Raw genomic sequence first — 26,363 nt, 5'->3', positions numbered from 1 at the left:
ATGTGCCAAAAATGCACAACCTTAATCAAATCATGAAAAAACATCAGACAAACCCAAACTGAGAAATGGTCTAGAAAACAACTGACCAGTACCCGTCAAAAATGTCAAGGAAGGATTGAGGACAGATTGAAGAAGACTAAGTATAGATATGACAACTAAATGTGGGATTCTGGATTGGTTCCTGAAAAAAAGGAAGGAAAGAAAGGAAGGAAGGCAGGCAGGAAGGAAGGAAGACTTTAGGGGAAAAAAATCGGTGAAATTCGAATAAATACTGAGGCTTCATTATTGATATTGGGCCAATGTTAATATCTTCCTTTTCATATTTGTACTATGGTCATGTACATCTGGAAGGCTGAATGAAGGGTATATGGGAGCTCTCTGTACTATTTTTGCAGCTCTTCTGTAAGTCTGAAATTATTTCAAAATAAAACTTAAAAAAAACACCCACAAAAAGCCACCTCCCCAGTAATTCTCATGGGCAGCCAAGGTTGAGAACCATTTAGAACTCTATATACCAGTGCTTCTCAAACTTTAATATGCTTATGAATTACCTGGGGGATCTTGTTAAAATGCACTTTCTGGTTCTGTAGGGCACAGCTTGCAGCCTGAGAGTCTGCATTTCTAATAAGCTCCTGGGTATTGTGATGCTGCTGATCCAAAGACCATACTTTAAGATCCTGAAGCAGTAGATCACTTTCCTGAGGCATGAATTGGTTTGCATACCTTCTGAAGCTGGGGTGGGGCACTAGTTACTTAGGCAGCGAGTGATGCCAGCAACCTGCTTAGCAGCCATGTCCTAGCTCAGCCTTGCTCTTTTCTTCTTCTGGTCACATACAAGGGGATTCTCTTGAAATAATTTACTGTATTCGAGGGAGACATTTTAGGGTATCGTGTCAGTTCATGGTATCAATATCCCCTGAAGTGCAAGCCCCATGGGGTAGTCAGAATGATGGTCCGCCAAAGACATCCACGTTCTAATTCCTGGAACCTGTGGATACATTACCTCTTATGGAAAAAGGTATTTTAAAGATGTGATTAATGTTATGGGATTTTGAGATTAGGAGATTATCCTGGATTATCAGGGTGGGCCCAATCTAATCACGTGAGTCCTTCAAAGCTGAGAACCTTTCCTGGATGCAGTGAGAGAGAGATGGGAGGACAGAAAAAGAGGCAGGAGAAATTTGAAGCATGAAAGGGACTCAACCAGCCATTGTTGGCTTTAAAGATGGAGGAAGGAGGAACCATGCGCAAGAAGGTGGGTGGCCACCAGCAGCTGGGAATGGCAAGAAAACAGTCTCCCCTGGAGCCTGCAGTCCTGCCAGCACCTTGATTTTAGCCCAGTTAGACCTGTGTAAGATTTCTGATCTATGGAACTGGAAAATAATAAATCTGTGTTGTTTTCAGATACTACATTTGCGGGAATTTGTTACAGCAGCAATAGAATACTAATAGGCCGCAAGAAAGAGGGATCAGCTTTGTGAATGCAGCTCTATGCAAAAAGTGTTGCTTAGCTACTTTCTGCCACACTGAGCACCAGAATCTTAAATAGTCATAGTCACCTGGCTCAAGTCTCTATCGGAAACACCCAAGAGGCTCCACCCAGTGGGCCTTCTTGAGATACTGAGTCAGACTGCTAGAACAAGAACAATTCTCTACAGTGACAGGAGCATAACTATTCACAAGGAACCAAACGATTATACAGAAGATATTCCAATATCTTGGTCTAGCTCCGTTGACAATTCTCATCCAGTGTGGCTGAGGAAATAATTATTCCCAATTTTGCACCCTTCTCTCTGTGGCCAGTAGTCTTTCTTGTTCACACTGTAAGCTTACTCTCCCCTCCTGCCTTGAGTGCATTCTTTGTTTTTGCATTTACTCATGCACATCAGGAAGAGTCTCTATTAACTGGTTTCTTCTACTTGACTTCAATACACATTACTCCTGGCTGGTAGATGACATTTCTTGTTAATGAGAATGGGGGGTGGATAACAAAGTTTTCTTTTTCTTTTATTTATTTATTTATTTATTTTTGCGGTATGCGGACCTCTCACTGTTGTGGCCTCTCCCGTTGCAGAGCACAGTCTCTGGACATGCAGGCTCAGCGGCCATGGCTCATGGGTCCAGCTGCTCTGCGGCATGTGGGATCTTCCCAGACCAGGACACGAACCCATGTCCCCTGCATCAGCAGGCGGACTCTCAACCACTGCACCACCAGGGAAGCCCCAAAGTTTTTTTTTTCTCCACTGAATTGTGTTCTCAGGACCACAGTGAGCCTTGTCTAACAACTGGAGGGGATTCACCTATGAAACCCTTCATAGGTGAAAGGAGTCACTTTCAGCTTGGAGTCTGAGCTGAAAATAGACTTCCCTATTTAGTGTCCTAGCATAAAATGGATTTTTCCTCATATAGGGCCACCATGCTTTCTATGTAACCCAATTAAACATCCCCTGGCATCAGTAGTTCATGGGCATTACTGATTTTCCATCTCATTCCCAATGTGTATGTGTGCTACATAAACAACAGCGAAACAAAGATGGAATTTGGAATATATGGTACAAATGGCATAAAGATATTGAAGATGTTGCCTACAGGGCTCAGAAAGAAGCAGTAGTTTTCATTTTAAGACAGGAATGAGACTGAGTATTTTGCCCATAGTGGAGTTAGATTTGGAACTTCACAGGTAGGAGAAGACAGTTACACAAGTGCAAACTGCTGCATAACATAATGGAGGCACCTAAATTTTGGGACATCTCTTGCTGTTGTCCTGCCTGTGTGACCCTCATGAAGAAAGATATACCCAGAAACTCAACCTCAGAGTAGTTGCTTAAATCCTTGATGAGTGCCCTGGTCATTAGGACACCTAATTGTTAGGTCTCTCACCCTAAACAGGTGTCCCTCACTGATTTAATTGACTGCACCTAATTCTACAACTTTACTTTTCTCCTAGGTGCATTTCATCCTGTTTGAATTTATCCTATCATGGTCTTTTAAAATGTATCCTGTCATGCAGATAATCAGAACTAATGCTAAATTTTTAGGTGTGATGACACTATGTTTGTATTTTTTAACTGAAATTTTGTTGAGGTAATTCTAGATTTATATGCAGTTATAAGAAATAATACAGAAAGCCCAGTTTCCCCAATGGTATTTCGCAAAACAATAGTATAATATCACAACCAGGATATTGACATCATTGATACAATCCACCCGTCTTATTCAGACTTCCCCAGCTTTACTTGCATTCGTTCGAGCGTGTGCTTGTGTGTGTGTGTGTAATAGGTTTGTGTATTTATCACCACAGTCAAGATACTGAACAGTTCCAGTACCACAACGATACTCCTGTTGCCTTTTTAGAACCTCCCCCTACTGTGCCTTTCCCCACTGTTCCTAACCCCTGGCAACCATTAATCTGTTCTCCATTTCTAAAATTTTGCCATTTCAAAATGTTATAAAAATAGAATCATACAGCATGTAACTCTTGGGGGCTTGGGTTTTTTCACTTGGCATAATTTCCTAGAGATTCATCCAGATTGTTTTACGTAGTGATAGTTTGTTCCTTTTTTTTGGCGGGGTACGCGGGCTTCTCACTGTTGTGGCCTCTCCCGTTGCGGAGCACAGGCTCCGGACGCACAGGCTCAGCGGCCATGGCTCACGGGCCCAGCCACTCCGCGGCATGTGGGATCTTCCCGGACCGGGGCACGAACCCGTGTCCCCTGCATTGGCCACTGCACCACCAGGGAAGCCCCAGTTTGTTCCTTTTTATTGGATGTACCATAATTTGTTTGACCATTCACCTGTGGGCATCTGGGCTGATTCCAGTTTGTTTATAGACATTGTTGTGCAGATCTTGTGTGACATAAATTTTTACTACTTTGGGATAAATGCCCAAGAGTGCAATTGATGGGTTGTATAGTAATTACAAGTTTAGTTTCACAAGAAACTGCTGAACTATCTTTCAGAGTGGCTGTACCACTTTATATTCCCACCAGCGATGTATGAGTGACTTTACCTGCATCCTCACCAGGGTCTGGTATTGTTACTTTAAAAATTTTTAGTCATTCTGATGGCTGTGTGGTGCTATCTCAGGGACGTTTTAATTTGCAATGCCCTAATAGCTAATGATGTTGAACATCTTTTCATGTGCTCATTTGCCATCTGTATGTACTTTTTGGTGAAATGACTCTTCATGTCTTTTGCCCATTTTCTAATTGAATTGTTTGCTTTTCTACTGTAGGGTTTTGAGTATTCTTTGTATATATATTCTAGATATGAATCCTTTGTGCGATATATAGTTTGCAAATACTTCCTCCCAGTCTGTATCTTGTATTTTCATCCTCTTAACAGGGTCTTTTGCAGAGCAAGATATTTTAAGTTTGATGATGCCCATTTATAAATGTTTCCTTTTATGGATCTTGCTTTTGGTGTCAAGTCTAAGAAATCTTTGTCTAGGTCTGAAGATTTTCTATGTTTTTTCCTAAAAGTTTAGAGTTTCATATTTTGCATTAAGTCTATGGTCCACTTTGAGTTATTTTTTGCATAAGGTGTGAGATTTAGGTTGAAGTTTTTTATTTGCCTGCAAATATCCAATTGCTCTAATATTATTTGTTGAAAAGGCTATCCTTCCTTCATTGAATTGCTTTTGTACCTTTGCCAAAAGTCAGTCGAGCATATTTGTGTGGGTCTATTTCTGGGATGTCTATACAGTTTCATCAATCTATATGTCTATTTCTTTGTCAATACCACACAATCTTCATTACTGTAAGTCTTATAATTGGGTAGATTGATTTCTCTCACTGTATTCTTTTTCAGAGTTGTTTCAGTTATTCTCCTTCCTTTGCCTTTGCTTATAAATTTTAGAAAAAGCTGGTATATATCTACAAAAAACCTTGCTGGGATTTTGATAGGAATCACGTTAAACCTGTATATCAATTTGGGGAGAATTACCATTTTAACTATGTCAAATTGTTCGATTCATGAGCACAGTATGTCTCTCCATCTATTTATGTTTTCTTTGAAATCTTTCACCAGCATTGTGGAGTTTTCCCCATACAAATCCTAGGTATGTTTCATTAGATTTACACCTGAACTTTTGGGGGAGAGAATGATTGTAAATAATATTTTAAATTTCTGTGTATAAGTGTTCATTGCTAGTATTTAAAAGTCCAACTAATTTTTAATGTTTATCTTGTATCCTATGAACTTGCTGAACTCACTATTAGTTTTAGGAGGTTTTTTTTGTAGATTCTGTGGGATTTCCTACAAAGCGTGCAAATAGGGGGAGATTAATTACTTCTTTTCCAATCTGTAATGCCTTTTACTTCCTTTGTTTGCCTTATTACAGCTGCTAGAACTTCTAGTACAATGTAGAGTAAAAGTGATGAGGGTGAGCACCCTTGCCTTTTTCTTGATTTTAGGGGGAAAGAATTCAGTCTTTCACCATTGAATAAGATGTTAACTGTAGGTTTTTTAGAGATGGTCATTATCAAATTGAGATAACTCCCTAATGTTCTTGACTTGAAGAGAGGTTTTTTGTTGTTTTCTGCTTTTAAATCATGAATGGATGTTGAATTTTGTAAATGCTTTTTCAATGTCAACTGATATGATTGTATGATTTTTCTTCTTTAGTTTGTTGATGCAGTGGATTACATTAATTGATTTTCAAATATTGAACCAGCCTTGCATACCTGGAATAAATTCCACTTGATCATGGTGCATAATCATTTTTATACATTATTGAATTTGGATTGCTAGTATTTTGTTGAAGATTTTGGCATTTAAGTGCATAAGATATGTTGATGTGCAGGCTTTTGTGTTTTTAAATACACACTACCTTTACCTGATTTTGGTATCAGGGTAATACTGGCCTCATAAATTAGTTGGAAAGTGCTTTTTCCTCTTCTATTTTTTTGAAGAGATTGTATAAAATTGGTGTTAATTTCTCTTTAACTATTTCATAGTATTCTCCAGTGTAACCATCTGGGCCAGGAGATTTCATTTTTGAGAGTTTTAGAATTATGAATTAGAGCTTTATATTTACATAGCTTTAAAATCTTCGCATATCTGACTAGGGAAATGTTTTGTCTACTTTACCAGAGGAAGGATGTCAGAGAGGACCACGCTCCACCCTCCCGGGTGACCTCACTGCAGCTGGCAGTTTTCCTTTTCATCCCTTGGGTGATTACAGGTTTAAAGGTGGGGAGGGCAGGATGCCTCCCTTGTGGGTACCCTAGGTGTTTCCTCACAGGGCAGGCCGTGGACGCTGAGAGTGAGATCAGGATGCATCACAAGGGTCCTACATTAGGGAAGAAGCAAGGGCACCAGGTGGGGTGTCCCCAGCAGCACCCATCCTCTCGTGGTTACAGCGCTGGATAACGAACAGCAGGTGCCAATCTGGAGACAGGCACACAGATGAAAAGTCCTAGGCGAGGGTCCCAGCCTCATACACACCATGCTGTCGATATTATCACTGCAACTGTAACAGCAAAGGGAGGCAGGTGTTGGGCATTAAAAGAAGAGCGTGTGAAAGTCGGAGGGGAAGACCATATCGGAAGATCCAGACTGCACCCTGGGTTACACGCAAGGATGAGCCCTGAGGCTGCAAGGTCCTTATGAGGGCAGGTTCAGCTTCACAGGCCTCTTTGATTCTGTGTGCAAACTGTAGACCCACTGTGTGCACACTCTGAGCACACAGCTGTGTGAGCAGGTGCTTGAATCCCGGCTGGCTCAGAGGGCTGCAGGCTGACTGGGGCGGAGTCTCCGAGCTGGCTTGGTGCCTTTCTGCACTGGACTCCTTCCACGGCAGACCTGAGCCTGCACTTCCCAGATGGCAGCTGCGCCCTGTTTGGCCTTCTTGGGGACACTAACGAATTGCTTTGGTACCTGAGGATGGCAGTAGCAGGAGAAGGTGGTGATGAGAAGCTGGCAGGAGCCGGTATGGTTTTGCCATGTAGGGGTGGGAGGCTCAGGTTTACGCAGCTTGCTTTAGGTCACATAGTAAGTGGCAGAGTCAAGGCCTGCATCTAGATCGTGACATAAGGGTTGTATATAATGTGCTTCAGTTTCCTCATTTGTACAACAGAGAAACTAATGGTCCTTACCTCCCAGTATGGTCATGAGGATTAAATGAGATAATCATGTGACAACCTAGCACATGGCCTAGATAGAGCATGGTAAGTGCTCAATAATATTAGCCATTATTATTATTAATATTAACATGCCATTCAATCACCAAAGGCAGAATTACAATGATGATAGCAAAAATTTAGCATGAACACAAGTATGGTGACTTTAGAGTTGTTTCTAGTTCCTAAGCATGTTTGGCATTTCATTAGAAACTAACTTGAAGCTGTGGCATTTCCCCCGATGCCAGCCCCCTGAACTCACCTGTCAGCCTGTCTATCTGCCTTGGTCTCAGATGGAGTGACTGTTCTGCCTGCCCCTCAGAACCTCTCTGTACAATCAACCAACATGAAGCATGTCTTGACATGGAGCCCAGTGATTGTGCCTGAAGAAATAATACACTATTCTGTCGAGTACCAAGGGTGAGTTTTGTTTTTTGTGTTTTTTTTTTTTAGTTTTTCTCTTTTAGACATTAGTTGATTCCTCTCCAGGAATCACAACCTTCATTCCAGAGCTCAAGGAGGCTTTGTGAGCCCAGGGAGAGGTTATTTCCCATGATCTGCATCCTCTGTCTGCATGGGCACTGAGAGAGTTGAAGCAACAAGGGAAATTGTCCCATGGATTTGACAGTGAACTCCCTGGGAGCACAAACATGTATAAAGACTTTTTGGTGAAGCTTCTTTCCAACAATGAGTCAATTGTCTAATGCTGAAGAAAATTTTAAGAAGAAACAAGTTTGTCTCTGACTTGAGGTGGAGAAATCACTGGGGACTCAGATCTTTTGGGGGTGGGGGAGACCTCAGTTTTTCCTGACTGTGTGCTTGCCCCTAGAAGCCAAAACAAATTGTGATCCTATAGGTCAGCTGGCCCTTCTCCAGGTGTCCAGGCCCTCGGAGCTGTCAAGGAGTGACAGGGGCACAGAAGGTGCTCAATATATTTCATTAACAGTTTATACAAACTGAACAACTACACGTGCAGACATTCTCTTAGGCTCACGGGTACAGTTGACAAAGCTTCTGGACAGAGGGAGCTTACATTTAGAGGAGACAGTAAAAAGGTAAAGAAATAAGTACATGAGGTCTGCACTGTCCAGTGTGGTAGCCACTAGACACAGACAGCTATTTAAATTTAAATTAATCAAAATTAATCAAAGTTAAATTAAATTAAATTAAATTAAAATGTCTGTTTCCCAGTCGTACGAGCCACATTTCAAGTTCTTAATAGCCACATGCGGCTAGTAGCTACCATATAGAACAACAGGGATACAGAACATTTCCACCAACACAGAAAGTTCTATCAGGGAGCATTGCTGTAGGTAAGTTCAGATAGAAATCAGCTCTAGGAGGAAGCTAAAAGGCTGATGCAACAGAGAGTTTCTTCTGTGGTAGCTTTTTATCAGATGGTCGGGGAAGGTCTGTCTGAGGATGTGATATTTAAGCCAATATCTGAAGGACAGGAGCAGGCAGCCAATGGGAATGCAGGGGCAGAGCATTTGAGACACAGCGAACGTGACAGCCTGTCGGAGGGAGGGCAAGGAGGCCTGTGTGGAGGGAGCATCACGTTTAGGGGTGTAATGAGAAGGCCAGAGAGTCTTGTAGGCCATGGGAGAGAGTTTGGATTCCGTTCTAGACTCTTTGGAAGCCACTAAGGAGACAAATATGGTGCTCTGCTGAGTGATGCATGGTTTGAAGACTGGCAGGAAAGGAAGCAGGAAAATCAGGAGACACACAGCAAGGCAAGGGATGACAGTGGCTGAGACTGGGGTGGTGAGCATGCAGATGGAGAGACTGGGACAGAGTGGGGTTTATGCTTGGGTCTCCCTTGTCTGGTGAGAAGGAGTAAGGAAGAAAGGGTGGTCGGTGAGGGAGGAGAGGGGAGAAATGGGTATGGAGCAAATGCTTGTTTTCCTGACCCATAAAATGTCAGTGGATGCAACAGTTACTTGAAACCATCATTGAGCCTGGGTAGAAGGGGCTGGTGTGACGCTGTCCCCTCCTCTCTTTGGCCAGAGAGTATGAGAGCCTGTACATGAGCCACATCTGGATCCCCAGCAGCTGGTGCTCGCCCACCCAAGAGCCCGAGTGTGACATCACTGATGACATCACCGCCACTGTACCATACAGCCTCCGGGTCAGGGCCACCCTGGGTTCACTGACCTCAGCCTGGAGCACCCTGAAGCACCCCTTTAATCGAAACTCAAGTAAGGCTCTTCTCTCCTCACTCCCCCGCCCCCAGCAGCCTCCCCTTCAGGAACCATGCTCACTGAGACTGTTGGGATTCTTTTCAGCATCAAATTAGTCTTGCAAAGCCAGAGTACTGTGAACATCAACAGCCCTAACTGCTCCATTTTAAAAAGTCAGCTGCTTCCCACAGGCCCTCCCTCTCATTTTGAAAGAGACTTTGGAAGTCAGTCCTGTCTCTGGAAGGAAAACTGCTCTGGAAGTGGGGAGATGGGGCTAGGATGGCCTCTCCCTACCCTAGTAGTGCCTCATAAATCTTACACTGCCTCCCATCTGGGGCCTCGCTAACTCCATCTTTGTTGCTCTGTGAGCATCTTCTTCGTGCAATAGGGTCTATACATGATTAGGAACAGTCCTTTGGAAATAAGTAACTTTTCTATAGCAATAGAACCTGGAAAATAATTGAGAAAGAAGTAAGGGAAGAGGGCTTCCCTGGTGGCGCAGTGGTTGAGAGTCCGCCTGCTGATGCAGGAGACGTGGGTTCGTGCCCCGGTCCAGGAAGATCCCACATGCCAGCTGGGCCCGTGAGCCATGGCCGCTGAGCCTGCGCGTCCGGAGCCTGTGCTCTGCAACAGGAGATGCGACAACAGTGAGAGGCCCGTGTACCGCAAAAAAAAAAAAAAAAAAAAGTAAGGGAAGAATCCAGATTGGTGACCAAATACGGCAGAGTGCAAATAATGGCCAGTGTGTAGAAGGGTGTGTGTGGGGAACCGCAGTAGCAGGGTCTGGATGCCGGGGGCGAGGAAGCAGCTTGTCACATGGTGAAGGGCTTTGACATAAAGCTTGATCAAGTCGGAAGAGGAGGGCCACAGAAGAAGAGAAGGTCTAGGCCAGGTCTGTCTTACAGAACAATCACTCTGGCTGTGGTATGAAAAGTGAACTGGAGTAGGACAAGCCTTCAGGGCAGGTGAACGGTGAGGACGGGGTTGTAACACTCCAGCTGAGCCAAGGTGGATCCTGATCCCAGAAGTGGGGAAGGGATGGGAAGAAGAGGACAAATTCTAGAGACATTGCTGAGTTAGAAAGGACAGCGCTTGGGGACCAGTTACTGGGAGACAGAATGGGGAGAGATAATGATGGCATCCATCTTCCAGATGGTGTTAGTGGGAGTGTCACCCAAGGAAGAGAACCCAGGAGGAGCGACTGGTTTGAGGAATAAGAGTTGCTGCTGGCTTTGGGCTCTTTGAGATTGAGATGCCTATAGGATATCATGCCATGGATGTCTGATTGGCAGTTGGAAATCAGGCCCTCGGGCTCAGACAGGTCAAGGTTAGACACACAACACAAAATTAATAGCTAGTGGCTTGAGAGCAGGTGAGATGTCCAGGGACAAGACATAAGGACAAAGAACCCAGGATAGGCTCCTGGGAAACCTTAGGTTTAAAAAGAGGGTAGAGGGAAAGTCACTGGTAGGTGCTGGGTGGGGAGAGGGTCATGGAGGGGAGAGCGGATGAGCTGCTGCTGGGCCTGAAGGAGGCCCCTAAATGTGTCCTTGAGAAAGTGGCTTCATGGAGCCGTGGTGATGGTGGACAGGCTGCCAGCTGGAGGGTTGAATGGAGGTGGAAGGGGCAGGGCAGGTGTGGATGATAACGTGACCAGTTGGGACATGCAGGAAAGGCAAGGGAAAGGCCTGTGGTGACCTGTTTTCTTGGTGTGGCAGGTGACCCTCTGCTGGGAGTGAGGACAAAGGAAGGTTTGGGGCAGTAATGGAATGAGTCAAAGGTTACTGAGGACTATATGAGATTGGGTAGAAATTAGGACGGTTAGAAGGTGAGGGAGTCCACGCTAGAAGGGGCTGAGGAAGGTGAATTTGAAGGGGAAGTTGGCCCTCTAGAGTCAGGCAGGTGGGGTTGAAATCCCAGATCAGCCCCTTGAGTCCTCATCTGTAAGAAGGGCAACAGTTTGCCTCACTGGGTAGTTGTGGACAAGATGAAAAGTGCAAAGGCTCAGGGCGGTGCTGTCTTATCATAGCACTCAGCTATTGGTAAATATTAATATTAATTACCCAAGGGATGCCCAGAGTTGAGAGCCAGAGAGCAGAGGAAGGAGGGAAGAGCTGGGGGCAGCAGTGGGACCATTGGAATGGATACCAATAGAAATTTTGGTGCCGAATGTGGGCTCCTCTTCCCAGTCTCTTTCTCTAGGCACTGGGAGGATATGGTGGAGGCAGTGGGATCCCATTGCAGGCCCTGGGGAAGCCTGAGAGGCGCTGGAGGGTAGTGCAGCTTTGCCTCTGCCTGCTGTGCCTGGGCAGCACCCAGCACCACCTCCCTTTGGCTCCTAGAAGCACGGGCTCCAGCCAAGGTCATTGCTGGTGGCTGGCAGCTGTTGGAAAGGAAGGCACGGGGCATTTGGAGATTGAGGGAGTGCCTACAAAGCTATGGGGGCGGGTGTGTGCAGTAGCAACTTGTGCTTGAGAAGGCCAATATAAACAGGAAAAGGGCCACTGCAGGAGGAGCTGAGGAAGGGAGTCTCTGTACCTGCCCCAGAAGCTGCTCCTGTGTGGTCCCCATGCAGGTGAAGTTAGCTGCAGAGCTGGGATGGAATCGAGACTCTCAAGGGCATTACGTCTGTTCTTTGGCCTTTGAAAAAGGCCACGCTGACTTCTCCCAAGACATATGAAAAATCTTATTTTAAGGCTCTCTTGAAAAGGATCTCCTACTCTTAAAGGGAAGCCTGTTGAGAGCAGAGGTTCTTAACCTCAATTATATGAATTCATGTCACAGGGGAGCTTTAGAACCACTTATCTCCAGGGCCCAAGCCTAGAGTCTGATTTAAGCGATCTATGTGCATCCTGTTCATTGGGAGTTAAAAAACACCCCACCGCAGAGTCTAGAAATGTGGAAAGACATGGACTCAAATTCTGGCCATTAACTGTGTGATTCTGGGAAAGTCATTCAACCTCTCTGAGGCTGTTACATTATCTGTACGATAAGAACAGTATTTACCTTCTTAAGCTTGCTGGATGGATTAAATGAGATAAGTTTGTAGAGTACATAGGACAGAAGTTCTTGTCCCAACTTTGTCAAAAAATTCTCTGAACTGAAATGACATTAGGTCATTTTGTCTAATTCTAATCTCAACATAGATGGAGATCAGGGAATCCAATCCTAATCATGTTTGACTTAAAACTGGAGGAGTCAAAACATCTCTCTCCCTACTGGAGGTGTTTCAGACACAGTTCTAGTGGTGCTGTATGCTCATATGAAGCCTCTGAACTGGGTATGTTTTGTACAGTTGGTCCCTGACTTTCCAAGTCCTCATGTTCCTTTTCCAGGCAGCTCTTCAAATGCCAGGAAATACTTTGTTCTCTGAAAACTCCCTGCAGGAACTGCCTTTCTTTTGAGTGTCCACTGACCCCAGTGCAGGAGGATGTAGCCCAGAACACACTCTGCTAAACTTGCCAAGCCAAGGCCAGCAATTGCGGTGGCCCCTCTGGTCCTGCAGCATCTGGATCTGAGAGGCAAGTCTGGATCCATCATCAGTAACCAGGGACTAAAGACTGTCTGTGTGGGCCCTTCTGTTCTTGGTCTCCTGATAGGAAAGTATCCATGGGGGCTGCTGGCCTCTCTGTTTGGGATCCAGTAATATGAAGGATGGTGCTTGTGCTTATGCTGTAAATTTCTAGAGCTGATTATTGGAATTTGTAAAACCCTCTGATTTTCTAACATCTTCCATTAAGGATATGAGATTGAAGAATCCTTGGACTGAGAATAGAGAGGCCAACCCATCCACAGGCTGCTGATTTGCTGATGTTTGAGAGTTAGCAGCAGCCGGTATATATAACTGATCTATGCGAATTGTAGTAAGTTGTTGTCATTTGTTTTTTTTTTTTTTTTTTTTTTTGCGGTACACTGGTCTCTCACTGTTGTGGCCTCTCCCGTTGCGGAGCACAGGCTCCAGACGCACAGGCTCAGTGGCCATGGCTCACGGGCCCAGCCACTCCGCGGCATGTGGGATCTTTCCAGACCAGGGCACGAACCTGTGTCCCCTGCATTGGCAGGCAGACTCTCAACCACTGCGCCACCAGGGAAGCCTGTCATTTGTTTTTTTCATTTGCTCATCATTCAAAAAGTGTCTACTGAGCACCTGCTGAGTACAGGAGAGGATCAGTGTACACACCTCTGCACACTGTGAAGCCATATCCAAACCCCTCCCCTCCCATGAGCCTGACATGTTTCTACTGATGGCTTGGTCATGGTCTCCCTGGACAAAACTCAGTCTTGTCTGGGGCTGGCTTTGATTCTTTCCTTGTCTTGCCAACAGCCATCCTCACCCCACCTGGGATGGAGATCACCAAGGATGGCTTCCACCTGGTTATTAAGCTGGAAGACCTGGGGCCACAGTTTGAGTTCTTCGTGGCCTACTGGAAGAGGGAGCCTGGTGCCAAGGTGAGACTTCCACCCTTGGCCTTTGAGTTAGACTTTGGAGAAGCAGTCACAGACCTCCGAGAGCTGGATGAGGAAAGCCAGCCCCTGCAGTGCTTGCTGTCTGGGGTGGCCTGAGGATGAGCGGGCCTGGGTGAAGTGTGGGAAAGGAGAGATGGGTGTAGGTTGACAATCCCGGCAGCCTCTTCCTCAAAGGACTGCCTTGGTCCAACCCAGACTGTGGCTGGGAGCTGTCTCAGGCCACGTTTGCTAAAGTATGAGGGCTGCCTCCTTGCCCTAAACTCTGCCATAGTTGGATCCATGATACCTTTTCAATGCATTTCTTCTCCCTCATCAGCATGTCTTCTCAGCCATTCTCCCTGCTGTTTACAGGCGGCAGACCAGGGTGTTCCAGATCAACTGGATGATTTCAAAAGCATATGAGGCTGGCACAAGGCTCTCGAGGGTGTGTATCTGGGCAGCGTGCAGAAGTCGGGGCAGAGAGTCAGGAGCTGGCTGATAAACAACCCTAATTCTGAGCCAATGGGCCACCTGGAATGCCTAGATGGGGCGCTGCCCTACCCTGTGGAATGGATGCTGCGGGCTAGGCTGGGTGGGAGGTCAGCTGTCCCAGAGGGAGTGGCCAAGCATCCTGCAGCCACAGCAGCAGAAAGGATGGAGCTTGGGCAGACCTGTGGAGGCCCTGTCCAAGCTGAAATGGTGACAAGGCCCACTCGAGTCAGCACAAGGAAAAATAGGCTCTGTCACAGGGATTAATATGGTGCTATAAGGGGCTCTCACAGACTCCATGATCAGAGCAGGCCCAGAGCCAGGCTGCAGCACAGCCTCACTTGCCCAGGGGCCCCCGTCTGTGGAGTCTCTGATTCCCTCCAGTGGGCCCTCTCTATTGCACTCTTTCCGTGGCCCTCTCCCCAGCTTGCTCGCAGGCCCTCACCACTCCTTCCTGCACCTGCCTATGGCTGTGCCTTACCAGGCCTGACTCCTCCTCGCCATGTCCTCTCCCCTTGGTCCCTGCTTCTGGCTGCAGGTATCAGTTCCCCAAGATCAGTTCCTAGCAGAGGAAATCTGACTGGTACTGCTTGTCTTATCAGGCCAAGCTTAGGGGTCGCCGGTTGCTGGCTGGCCTCTGATAGACCCTTTCCAGGCCAAGGGCACCCCTGACCTAATGCCAGTGTCTGAGGGACAGGTCATGTGCCCTACCACCCACTCAATGGGGACCGTGGGCTGGGTAGCTTCCCCTGGAAGGTGGTATGTGTAGGTGGAACAGGCAACAGCCATGGTTTCCAGCATTTATTCCTACTGGGTCAGGGCCCAGTGGTAGGAGGTGGCATTGCCAGGCAGAGGGAGTCGAGTGCGGGACTGATCAGGGCCTTGGCTGGCTGGGAGCATGCAGATCCCTAGAATTCTTCGGGAGGTGCAGAGCCAGTGCTGGGAGAGGAGCCCGTGTCCTGAGCCACCTGGGCCTGGCCCAGACGAGTCTCCACAGGTTCAGACGCAGAGCACAGCCCTCAGGGGGTGAGTGGGGGTGGAGGGGCGTGCAGATGGATGGACAGACAGTGGATGGATGCAAGTGTGAGGAGGCACTGCCCACAGGCTCCAGTGTTCCTGTGTACTGATCCCCCTGGCAGAAGTGGCCCGGCCAAGCCCCCAGTCAGATTTCTGACCTTCAGGTCTCTGTCCAAATATTACCCTATCAGAGAGGTCTTCCCTAATCCCTATTCTGGTGCCTCCTCATCACTCTCTACCTCTTTGCCCTGCTTCATTTTTCTTCATAACCCTCATCACCACCTGATGTGTGTTATATATGGTCTGTCTTACCCCACATAAGCTCCATGAGAGCAGGAACTTTGTTTTGTTCAATGCTGTGTCCCTGTTTTGTTCAGTGTTTACACCAGTGCCTGGCACACCGTAGGTGCTAAAGAAATAAATAAATATTTAAGAATGAATGAATGAATGAATGAATGAGAGGAACATTCTGTATGCATCTTGGAAAGGAAATATTTACAGCTTCCCTTCCCTCCTTCTCCCTCTTTTGTGTCCTGCTTCCCCCAGAGTGTAACTGTTTTCTGTTTTCCTAAAGGAACACGTCAAGATGGTGAGGCGCGGGGGCATTCCGGTGCACCTGGAAACCATGGAGCCAGGGGCTGCACACTGCGTGAAGGTCCGGACGTTCGTGAAGGCCATTGGGAGGCACAGTGCCTTCAGCCAGACAGAATGTGTCAAGGTGCAAGGTAAGGCCACCTGTCTGCCCCTCCTGGGCGATGCTCGTTGCTTGCTGCTTCCTCTGGTTCTGAGTATCTCCTCGGTTTCCCTGACCTGCTCCCCGAGGCTGGGTAGATCCTGTGGTGAAATTGTTCTGCGTTCTAATCCCCCCAGAAGAGAGTCCACCCTGGGGCTGGGCAGGGGTCACTTGGCAGCTGTCTAGAACACTTTTCCCTGAAAGCTCCCGAGGCCTGAGGCCAGATGTTGCAAGACTGGTTGACCCGGTGGCAGCTGCCTGGGTATCAGAGGGGGGTGCTAGTGAGGCAGCCGGGGCCTGAGCGTCGGACCTCGTGTGGACGTAGCCCACTGTGTAGCATGGCTGCGCTCAGCTGGGAGGGGCCTGATAGAAAGTTTGTAGAATCCTCTTGTTTGACTTAATTTTTTCCCTTGAATTTTTTATGGTTTAAAAGCCTGCAGTGAAAAGAAATAAAACAAAACCCCATATCCCATGATTTTGCCACACAAACACCACGAGTGACATTTGTGTATAACTTTTTAGTTTTTTAAAAATTATCATTTTGAGGGCTTCCCTGGTGGCGCAGTGGCTGAGAGTCCGCCTGCCGATGCAGGGGACATGGGTTCGTGTCCCGGTCCGGGAGGATCCCGCATGCCGCGGAGCGGCTGGGCCCGTGAGCCATGGCCGCTGAGCCTGCGCGTCCGGAGCCTGAACTCCGCAACGGGAGAGGCCACAACAGTGAGAGGCCCGCGTACCGCAAAAAAAAAAAAAAAAAAAAAAATGATAAGGTACGTGTGGAACCGCCTTCCTCATCCATGTAATTCCCACCCCTCCCCCAGAGGTATTAGCTTTTTGTATATCCTTCTAAAGACTTCTCAGTACATTTACAAGTAAATGGGAATATACTTTTATATATTTCCCCTCCTTTTAGCACAAATGTTAGCACACACCATGAACTGTTCTGGATCTTGTCTTTTTCACTTTACATATCTTGTAGATTTTTCCATATCTGAAAAGAACTTTTTCATCCTTCTTTGTAGCTACATAGTATTCCACTGTATGTATATATAACTAATTCAACTAGCTCCCTATTGATGAGTATTTAGTTTTTTTCTCCCAATATTTTGCTATTACAGCCAATGCTTTCATTAATTACCTTGGGCATAGATCATTTGCTGGTATATTTGAAGGATAAATTCCAAGAAGTAGAGTTGCTGGGTCAAAGGGCTGTTAGCCTTTGTGTAGACACATGTTGTCGTTGAATTATATATACACTTTGAGTCTGCTTTTTCACAAATATCACATCCATAACATTTTCCATGTAGATTTTCTGATTACCATTTTATACTACTTTTTTTGGGTCTTTATCTTTTAATTGAAGTATAGTTGCTTTTCAATGTTGTGTTAGTTTCAGGTGTTCAGCAAAGTGATTCAGTTATACATATATATGTATATAAATCTATTCTTTTTCAGATTCTTTTCCATTATAGGTTATTACAAGGTACTGAATATAGTTCCCTGTGCTATACAGTAGGTCCTTGTTGGTTATCTGTTTTCTTTTTTTCGCGGTATGCGGGCGTCTCACTGTTGTGGCCTCTCCCGTTGCGGAGCACAGGCTCCGGACGCGCAGGCTCAGCGGCCATGGCTCACGGCCCAGCCGCTCCGTGGCATGTGGGATCTTCCTGGACTGGGGCACGAACCTGTGTCCCCTGCATCGGCAGGCAGACTCTCAACCGCTGCGCCACAAGGGAAGCTCTCTGTTTTATATATAGTAGTGTGTATATGTTAATCCCAAACTCCTAATTTATCCCTCCCCCAGACCCTCATTTTATACTACGTTTTAAAACCATGTAAGTCAAGCTCGTTAAAAAATTCGAACAACACAGAAGTATATAAAGTAAGAAGTACACGTTCTCTATTCTCCCCATACCACTCAGGAGGTTTCCTCTGGCAAGTCTGGCATTTAATCCTCCAGTCATCATGTGATGCCAGTACTCAGAGGCACAACTGGGACTGTACTGTGCTTACTGCTTTGTACCTCGCTCACCTTCACTGGGTATTGCTATTGTGAGCACCTGTTAATGTCAGTACATATAGATCTACCTCATTGTTTAAGAACATGCATAACAAGCCAGTATATGGGTGTGCCAAAGTATATGTAACCATCCCCCATAAATAGGTATATTCTGTGCTTTCCAGTCTTTTGCCACTACAACCCGTGATGCAGCGAACAAGTCTGTATATATCCTAATTCTCATTTTAATAGCTGAACTCCTGACCTGCCATGATGATATCCCATGATGTATTAAATCATCCTCCATTGGGGGTATTTAGATCATTGCCATCTGCTTTTGAAGATGATGTTCATTCACTGATTCATTCATTCATTCATTCAGTGAATATTTATTGAGCACTGACTATGTGCCACCTGCTGGGCCCGTCACTGGGATACAGCAGGGAAGTCCCTGCCCTCACCGAGCTTACCTTCTAGTTGGAGAGACAGGCTACAAGGCAGTAAACAAATGAGATGGTGTCCCTTGGTGGTACGTGCTATGAGAAAGCACACCAGAGCGTGCTGGGGTGGCGGAAGGTGCAGAGGTGCTGCTTTGGTCAGAGGGGGGCTGGTTATGCGAGGCTGTTGCTCTAATAAAGATGTTGCTGTGAACTGCTTTCTGCATATGTTTCCTTCCTTGGAATTATTCTTTGGAATCCACTCACAGGAGTGGATGAAAGAGTATGAACATCTGTGTATCTCTTGATATGTACTGCCAACATATTTTCCAAAATCATTGATACAAACTGTGGGGACCCCAGCCATCTGGAAGAGCCCACCAGCTTCTCTGCAGCTGCATTGGCTGTGGCACCCTTCACATCCTGGGTGAGCAGTCCAGCCCAGAGGGGCTAAACGAATAGGACAGAGAGATGGGAAGGTAACCTGTCCCCCGCTTCCGCATCTCCAGACGTTCAGACTTGGTCTACTTAGTACATCACTTAGTAGAATTTGGAGCCAGCCCTACCTGTGTGACCTGGGGTAAGTCACTTAACCCTCGCAGGGGCTTGATATATGAGTTATTATGTGACTGTGTTCTGAATTCAGCATTTTCCTCCATCACACGAATCAATGCCAAGAGTAAGTTGTGAAATACACTTTGTTTTCAGTTACTGCCCAGCTCCCTTCTGGGCTGTTCTCTTTTGGTGCTTCCCCCTCATCCTGCCCGGGGCCTGGCCCTCTGCCTTCTTCCTGGCAGTGGCTCAGAGGTACGTGCAAATACAGCTAGTGGCTTAACAGATGATGCTCCTCCCTTTCCCTTCCCAAGAAGAAGATCGTAATCTTCCTTGGCTTTCTGGAAACCAATCTGGATTCTAGAAAAATGGTTTTAATGGTGGTCATTTCGGTCACTAGGGCACACATCAGATGTCAGGGTGTTGGCCTCTGCTCTCTTGGCCAGTGTGCAGAGCCAGATCCAGGAAAGCGAGGGAGGCCCAGGATTGTCTCCTAAGACGGTTCCTGTCTTTCCGTTTCCAGGAGAGACCCTGCCGCTGGCACTGGCTCTGTTCTCATTTGTGGGCTTCATGCTGATCCTCGTGGTTGTGCCGCTCTCCATCTGGAAAATGGGCCGGCTGCTCCAGCACTCCTGTTGCCCCGTGGTGATGCTCCCCGACACCTTGGTAACTGTTCTTTTTCCTTTCAGCATGATGCTGACCCGATGTAGTCTGGGCCTTAGTGGGGCAGGGACACACATATTGTGGGTTTATAAGCATTTGCACAAAGAGGGGAGAAGAGTACTTATAGGAATTCCCTCCTAGTCAGAGGGGCTGGGAGACGTCCCATCACCAGGGGGTGGTGGCCTTCCCCAGGCTCCCATCAGGCCTCTGCTCCTTGCCCCCAGGTCCTGGCACGGCCAAGGCAGCAGGTGTGTAGCCCAGCCCAGGAGGCTCTGCATTCCAGGCGTCATGCTTAGTCTTACCCTGAGGACCGGCCTACCGAGCCTTCTTACCTCCCTCCCATCATTGTAACAGCAGCTGCATCCAGAAATATGTTCCAACACAACATAGTCAGTTCATACGCCAAGAGCCTCATGGGTCCTCAGGGTGAAGTGCACGTGTGTGAAATTAGGGCGCGTAGAGTCTGCTTTGCCTTTGGCAGGGGGCAGGGGGACTAGCTGGACCTGTGACTACCGAAGGTGAGGGATCCCAACTCCTCACAGCCAGGGTTCTTATCTTACTCCTGAGGTCACTGGGCCATAAATCTGAGTGTCTCCAGTGGGGACAGGCCCTGTGTGCTGTGCCAGGGTCGGGGAAAAGCAAAAGCAGGTCTCCAGAGATCCCCACACGTTGCATCTGTCTGCTTCCTGTGCACCCTAGCCCCCCACCTCCGCCCCAGACCTCAACCCACCGAGCAGTGCAACAGAACACAACAAAATAATAACAAACAAAAGCAAACCCATCCCTGTCCCCTCAGGGATATCTCACCCTTCTGTCCTGGGAGGATGGGGTTAGCGGTCAGCTTCTCAGAAGCAGCTAGAGCCAGAACTGCCTGCAAGCTATACATTCCTGTAGTTCCTTGTCAGCCAGGAGTTACCCTGGAAGAGTCCCTCTTGTGACATCACAGGGCCCTGAGAGCACAGGCCATGCTCCCCCTTCACAGGAGGACTAACCCTCCCTGCAGTCCAGTCCTCAGGACACCCTGCACGCCCCACCATATGATCCTAGTGTCAGCTCTCTTTCTTTCCAGGAGTTTAGGGAGTCATGACTCCAGGGGACACTGGTCCAGAATTAAGCACCAGGCACCATTCTAAGGCTTTACGGATATTTGCTCATTTCATTTGCCCCTTTTCATAATGTTTACCAACCAGTGTTCTTTACATCGGTTCCCCCTCCAGCCCCTCTGGATGACTGAAGGGTTTACTGCTAAACATAAAGGCAGTGGGATGTATCAAACATAGGGGACAGGGCTGGCCTGCATCCCCTTCAGCAAGAACTTGAGGGGCTCAGAGTTCCCTGAAGCACAAAAGGATGTGTATTCTGCTGTTGTTGGGTGGTGTTTTATAAATATCAGTTGGACCAAAATGTTTAATACTGTTCAGATCATCTTTGTCCTCACTGATTTTGTTGGAATAGTTCTATTAGTTATTGAGAGAGAGACAACAAAATCTCTAACTATGAGTGTAGATGTGTCTGTTTCTCCTTTCATGTCAATTTTTCCTTCATGTGTTTTGAACCTGTTTTAGGTGCATAGATATTTATGATTGATAGGTCTTCCTGAATAATTGAGTCTTTTATCATCATGAAATGTCCCTCTTTATCTCTGGCAGTATTCTTATCCTGATATCAATATAGCCCTTTTTTGTTTACTGTTTGTAGGGTGTATCTTCTTCCATATTTTTATCTTAAACTTATGTGTGTTCTCAAATTTAAATGGTGTCTCTTGAAGCAGCACAGAGGTTTTTTGCTTTGTTTTGTTTTTTAAGTGAATCTGTTCCAACAATCTCTGCCATTTAATTGCAATGTTTAATCCATTAACACTTAATTCTAGTCCTCTCACTTCCTAACTTTTCTGTTTGCACCCATATCTGTTTTCTGGTTCTTCTGTTCATGGCACCAAGAGAGACCTGCCCTCAGCTCCTCAGGGAACTGTAAAAAATGGGAAACTCACCCAGAGACATTCCCTTCTTCCAAGTGTCAACTTTTGGTTGCTCTCCTGTGACTTAAGGAAGTTGGTTTCATATTTTGATCCGTTTTTGAAGTTGCTATCTGCAGGAAGATCGGTCTGTTTGGTGCTCCTCTGCCGTTAGTAGAAGCGGAGCCCTGCAGTAAAGGAAGAACCCCTGAATGAACCCAAAACGATGATGATGGGAGGGGAGCATTCCTGGCTCAGCAGGTCACTAGCTCTTCTTTTCCACACACGTAAAAAGCTCAGCCTCCTCGGCTGGACTCCACTGAGTAGTTACCCTTTACGGCTTTCCTCTCAACTCTGTTCCCATGCTTACCCTCTACTCACGAGCTCTTGCATTCCTAATACCCTCCTTCAATTTCCCTCTTCTGGTCCTACATTCAATGACCTAGCAGAGTTCCCTCCCAGGACCCAGTGTGTTGTTAGGGAGCCACAGAGTAAAGGGCGAGGGAAAGAACAATGTAAAGGGTCCGCTCCCTGTAGAATTTCAGGTGCACAAGGAAAGCCCTCCAATGGCAAGAGCTCCTAGGAATCCTAATGCATTACGAGCCATACCCTAAAAATAGCTTTTGGAGAAAACCAAGCAACTGAGATGAGACCAGAGACAAGGACATTCCTTTTTTTTTTTTTTATTCATTTATTTAGGCTGCACTAGGTCTTAGTTGTGGCATGTGGGCTTCTTAGTTGCGGCATGGGACTCTTAGCTGCGGCGTGCATGCAGGATCTAGTTCCCTGATCAGGGATCAAACCTGGGCCCCCTGCATTGGGAGTACAGAGTCTTACCCACTGGACCACCAGGGAAGTCCCGAGACAAGGAAATTCTATGAGAGAATGACCACTTTTGTCCGTGGAAGGTAAATGCCATGACCCTTGACCACCTTTGGTTCTCTGTTTCCTTTACCATCCTTCCTACTTTGTTCTAGTGTCTGTTCCTACATGCATTCTTTTCCATAAGGCTTTTAATTTGTATTCTGTTTCTCTCCAGATTTTAACATGGACAGTTTCTCTGAGTGTATGCATTTCCCACGGTGTTTTGTGAGAAATAGATAGCTAGTGTCCATCAAATCCCAAATAAGTTCTGGAGCTGCACATCACCACCACCATCTCCCCCCTCTCAGCCTTTACTTTAGCACAGCCTAGCTGCGCTTCAACATTTGCACTGGTCATAGATAATCCTCCAAACTATTAAAAAGCAACTTCCAGCCAACCTTGCAAAGACCATGCATCTTTCCAATTAAACCATGGAAAATTAGCAAGTGGAAATCCTCGACAAGGCTTCAAAAAGTCCTGTTGAGTTTGTAAATGTTTAATTTGTCTGTTTGGATTAAACATTTCATGTCTTCATCTATAATTTTACAGTTGGTGATGGTTGCACTCTGAAATATACCATTAAGAATGTCTTTCCATTCAAGTTTTTATCACCAAGTAACAGTCTATGGCAAAAATATATATGCAAGGAAAATTATACTAAGACTGCTCGGTGTGTGTTCCCTATTTTAAAATATAATGTATTTTCCTTGTCTTTTATCCATAATTGCTTCATGGGGATGGAGGCTTTGGTGCTAAAAGTTCTTTGTTTCCTTTCTGTGACTCACTTTATTCTTTCTCTTCTTGCTGTCACATTCCACTGTAATGTGGGTAGCAAACATCAAGATGGCCTCAAGTTAGTCATCTCTAAATTGAGATGTGCTCCAATGGGCCATCCCAAGTCTGACTTTGTGTGCTTCATAGAAAGTGGAGTTTGTGAGCCCAGATGCCTCTGGGGCCCAGACAGATTAAAAAAAAAAAAAAAAAAGAGTGTACAGTGCAATAAATGTGATTTAATAGGGAGAGATAGATAGGAGGACCATGGCAAACATGGCCCAGCTAAAGAAACCAGCTTCTTCTCAGTTCATGCAGTTTGCTGCCAAGAGGGGATGTGAGCCAGTGCTTCCTAAATTTGAAATGAGAATCCAGAAATCCAGACTTTATAATAAATCTCCTGATTTTCAAATGTTAAGAACAAATTCAAATTAAAAAAAAAATATATCAGCTGAACCTTGCTTGGAAGTTTGTTCTAAACTATGGGACAACAGTTTTGTACCTTCTGAAATTCTGAGATTACGCTGTTTCACTTTAATGTTCTAGAACGACACCATCCAGTATGGTAGCTGCTAGCCATATGTGATGATTAAGCACTTGAAATGTGACTAGTCCAAATTGAGATGTGCTGTAACTATGAAATACATGACAGATTTTGAAGACGGTACAAGAAGAGTATAAAATAGTTTATTAATATTTTTATGCGGATTAGATGTTGAAATAATATTTATTTTTAAAATAAAATATATTTTAAAAATTAACTTTACCTATTTCTTTTTACTTTATAAAATGTGCTACTGGAGAATTTTTAATGGCTTTTGTAGCTCACATTACATTTCCATTGCAAGGCACTCCGCTAGAGTTTAAAAAGCAATCAGGTATAAGCACTGCAGATGTAGGTAGCCAGTGTCCTGGGAATCTGACCAGACCAGCATCAGGGAATTGGTGGTGGGCTCCACACTGACATCCCATTCAGTGAGCCTTGCTTTCCCATTATTTACCTGTGGACACCAGGAGTGAGCCCTGTAGCCACCTCTTTACAAACAAGATCAAGGGCAACCGACTAGATGAAGCTAATGTCTCTGGGGATGGGGGTGGAGGAGACCATTGTGCCCACCTGTCTGTGCCCACATGCCACTCTTTAAAGTGATGACAGGGAGGGACTTCCGTGGCGGTCCAGTGGTTAAGACTCTGCGCTTCCACTGCAGAGGACACGGGTTTGATCCCTGGTCGGGGAACCAAGATACCACATGCCCTATGGTGTAGCCAAAAAAAAAAGAAAAAAGAAAAAGAAAAAAGAAAAGTGATGATGGGAAGGGCTGTGGGAGACGCTGTGCAAGACCCAAGTGAGTTTGTTGGAGGCGAATGGTCTAGGGGCGACACTGGGGAAAGTCGCCCTGAAAGGTTGATACCTGCATTTTTACAACCAGTTATGATGATGTATTGGGGTTGCTGGGAGAAGATAGCAGGAATGTGAAGTATGAGTAGGAAGGGACTCCTGTTCATGGAGCACCATCCCTGGACCAGACACCCTGCTAGTGCTGTACGTGGAGCACCTCAGACCAGGTCACTCTTTTCAGAGCTCTCTGGCGGAAGAAGGTTAGATGTTTTGGACCAGAACTACATTCTGGGCTTCTGTGGGGCAGGGTCCCCTAGGGAGGAGTGCCGAGGAGGCAGGACCCCAAGACATCTGCTGGTCGGTGACCTGGGAGACGATCTCAGTGAAGGTGGGAAGCCCTTGCTCTAGGGGTTAGAATTGTCTTTGGGCTTTTCTGCTGCTGGAAAGTTAATGAATCAGATAGTTGAGGTTTTTGGTGATATTCTCCACGATTACTATTACTATGACTCTTCACCTAATGAATATGAATGAAAATTGTTTTTCAGAAAATAACCAGTTCACCCCAGAAGCTAATCAGCTGCAGAAGGGAAGAGGTAGAAGCCTGTGTGGTGGCCGGGCTGTCTTCTGAGGAGCTCCTCAGGGCCTGGATCTAGCAGATGAAGTCTAGAAACCTGGTCTGCAGGACATGGGACGGTGAGGGGAAGGGCCGTGCTTCGGCTTTCCTCCAAGGACAAAGGACAAGAGAAGAAGAGCCTGCTGTGTCTGTGTTAGAAGCAACTGTCAGAGGTAGAGTGGTGTGGCCTATGGAGCACTGAGAGGGGGTCAGGGGATGTGACCTCCAGCACTGGATCTCTCTGCTGTCCTCTAGGGGGATGACCCTGTGGAAGGTGCTTCGTCTCTCAGTTTTCTCAACTATACAATGAGGGGATTAAGTACCCAACCATTAAACCATATGTATATATATCCATATCATCTCTCCACCACTTGCAGAGCTGTAGGGAAATTGACAACACTGTGCATTGGGATTGGTTCTGCTTTTCTGAAGAGCAGTAGATACACGTGTAACAGGAATAATCCCAAGCTCTATACACCTGCTGGCTTGGAGATCCTGCTTTGCTAGAGGAACCTTGAAGAGGAAAGGAAGGGTGGGTGCAATGGGGTTGATTTCACTTCAAGCCAAATGCCTGCTCAGAGGTGACTGAATGGCTCAGCCAGCTCTCCAAACCATGACCCGGAGGGAGGCCACAGCCCCCTGAAAATGAGCCGCGCGCAGATGCTGCAGACACGTGAAATGCTGTACAGGGTAGATAGTGTGTGCACACTGAGGACAGCAGCTAAAATGCATGTGCATGATGAGATGAGACCGCAGAAGGATGTTGATCATAAGTGTGATGTTTGCTGTGTTCCTTTTTCCTGTACTGTTGTTATAGTACTGAATGAAAAATAAAAAGGTGTCACATTGGGTAATCATTGTGGTTTCTTCCAAAAAAGTTGTCTTTAGGGTTCCAGTTATATCATCAACCTTGAGTGCAGGTCACCTGAAGACCACCTTTGGTCAGGAGATGTGGGAGTAGCCCCAGGTAGGGGATGGGGCAGGGAACCAGCGAGGGGCAGCATCTGGCTGCATGGGAAACGTGACTGAAGCAGCTGGCCAAAGCCTCATCCGGCCAGGATGCTCCTGCGTCTTCCTGGAGGCCTCGTGATACAGGAAATCCCTTGGGGACCTCTTTTCCTTAAGACAGCTCCTCGGGTGTCCTTAACTCTCCTAGCATGTTCATCTGGGGCACGCGACTGAAGCCTCTTC

The 26,363-nt window shown here is 46.3% G+C and overlaps 1 protein-coding gene across 5 annotated transcripts in view; it reads left to right on the top strand.

The window, feature by feature from the left end:
* Positions 1–26,026, top strand: part of IL20RB (interleukin 20 receptor subunit beta) — a 30,999-nt gene extending 4,973 nt beyond the window's left edge. For 2 of the 5 annotated variants that reach the window (XM_004278946.4, XM_033404090.2), the window contains 6 exons: positions 7,415–7,541; positions 9,129–9,319; positions 13,626–13,750; positions 15,828–15,978; positions 19,492–19,634; positions 25,105–26,026. In XM_004278946.4, the coding sequence (XP_004278994.1) occupies positions 7,415–7,541; positions 9,129–9,319; positions 13,626–13,750; positions 15,828–15,978; positions 19,492–19,634; positions 25,105–25,212 (845 nt within the window). In that variant the 3' untranslated portion in view covers positions 25,213–26,026. Of the gene's footprint in view, positions 1–7,331; positions 7,542–9,128; positions 9,320–13,625; positions 13,751–15,827; positions 15,979–19,491; positions 19,635–25,104 lie in introns of all 5 variants that reach the window. The other 3 variants (XM_033404089.2, XM_049710104.1, XM_033404091.2) reach the window with 3 other exon arrangements.
* The last annotated feature ends 337 nt before the right edge of the window (positions 26,027–26,363 follow it).

Source organism: Orcinus orca, chromosome 5, assembly GCF_937001465.1.
Source record: "Orcinus orca chromosome 5, mOrcOrc1.1, whole genome shotgun sequence".
NCBI classification, from domain to species: Eukaryota; Metazoa; Chordata; class Mammalia; order Artiodactyla; family Delphinidae; genus Orcinus; species Orcinus orca.
Note: the sequence above shows the minus strand (reverse complement) of the source record. Positions and strands in the feature narration are given on the sequence as shown.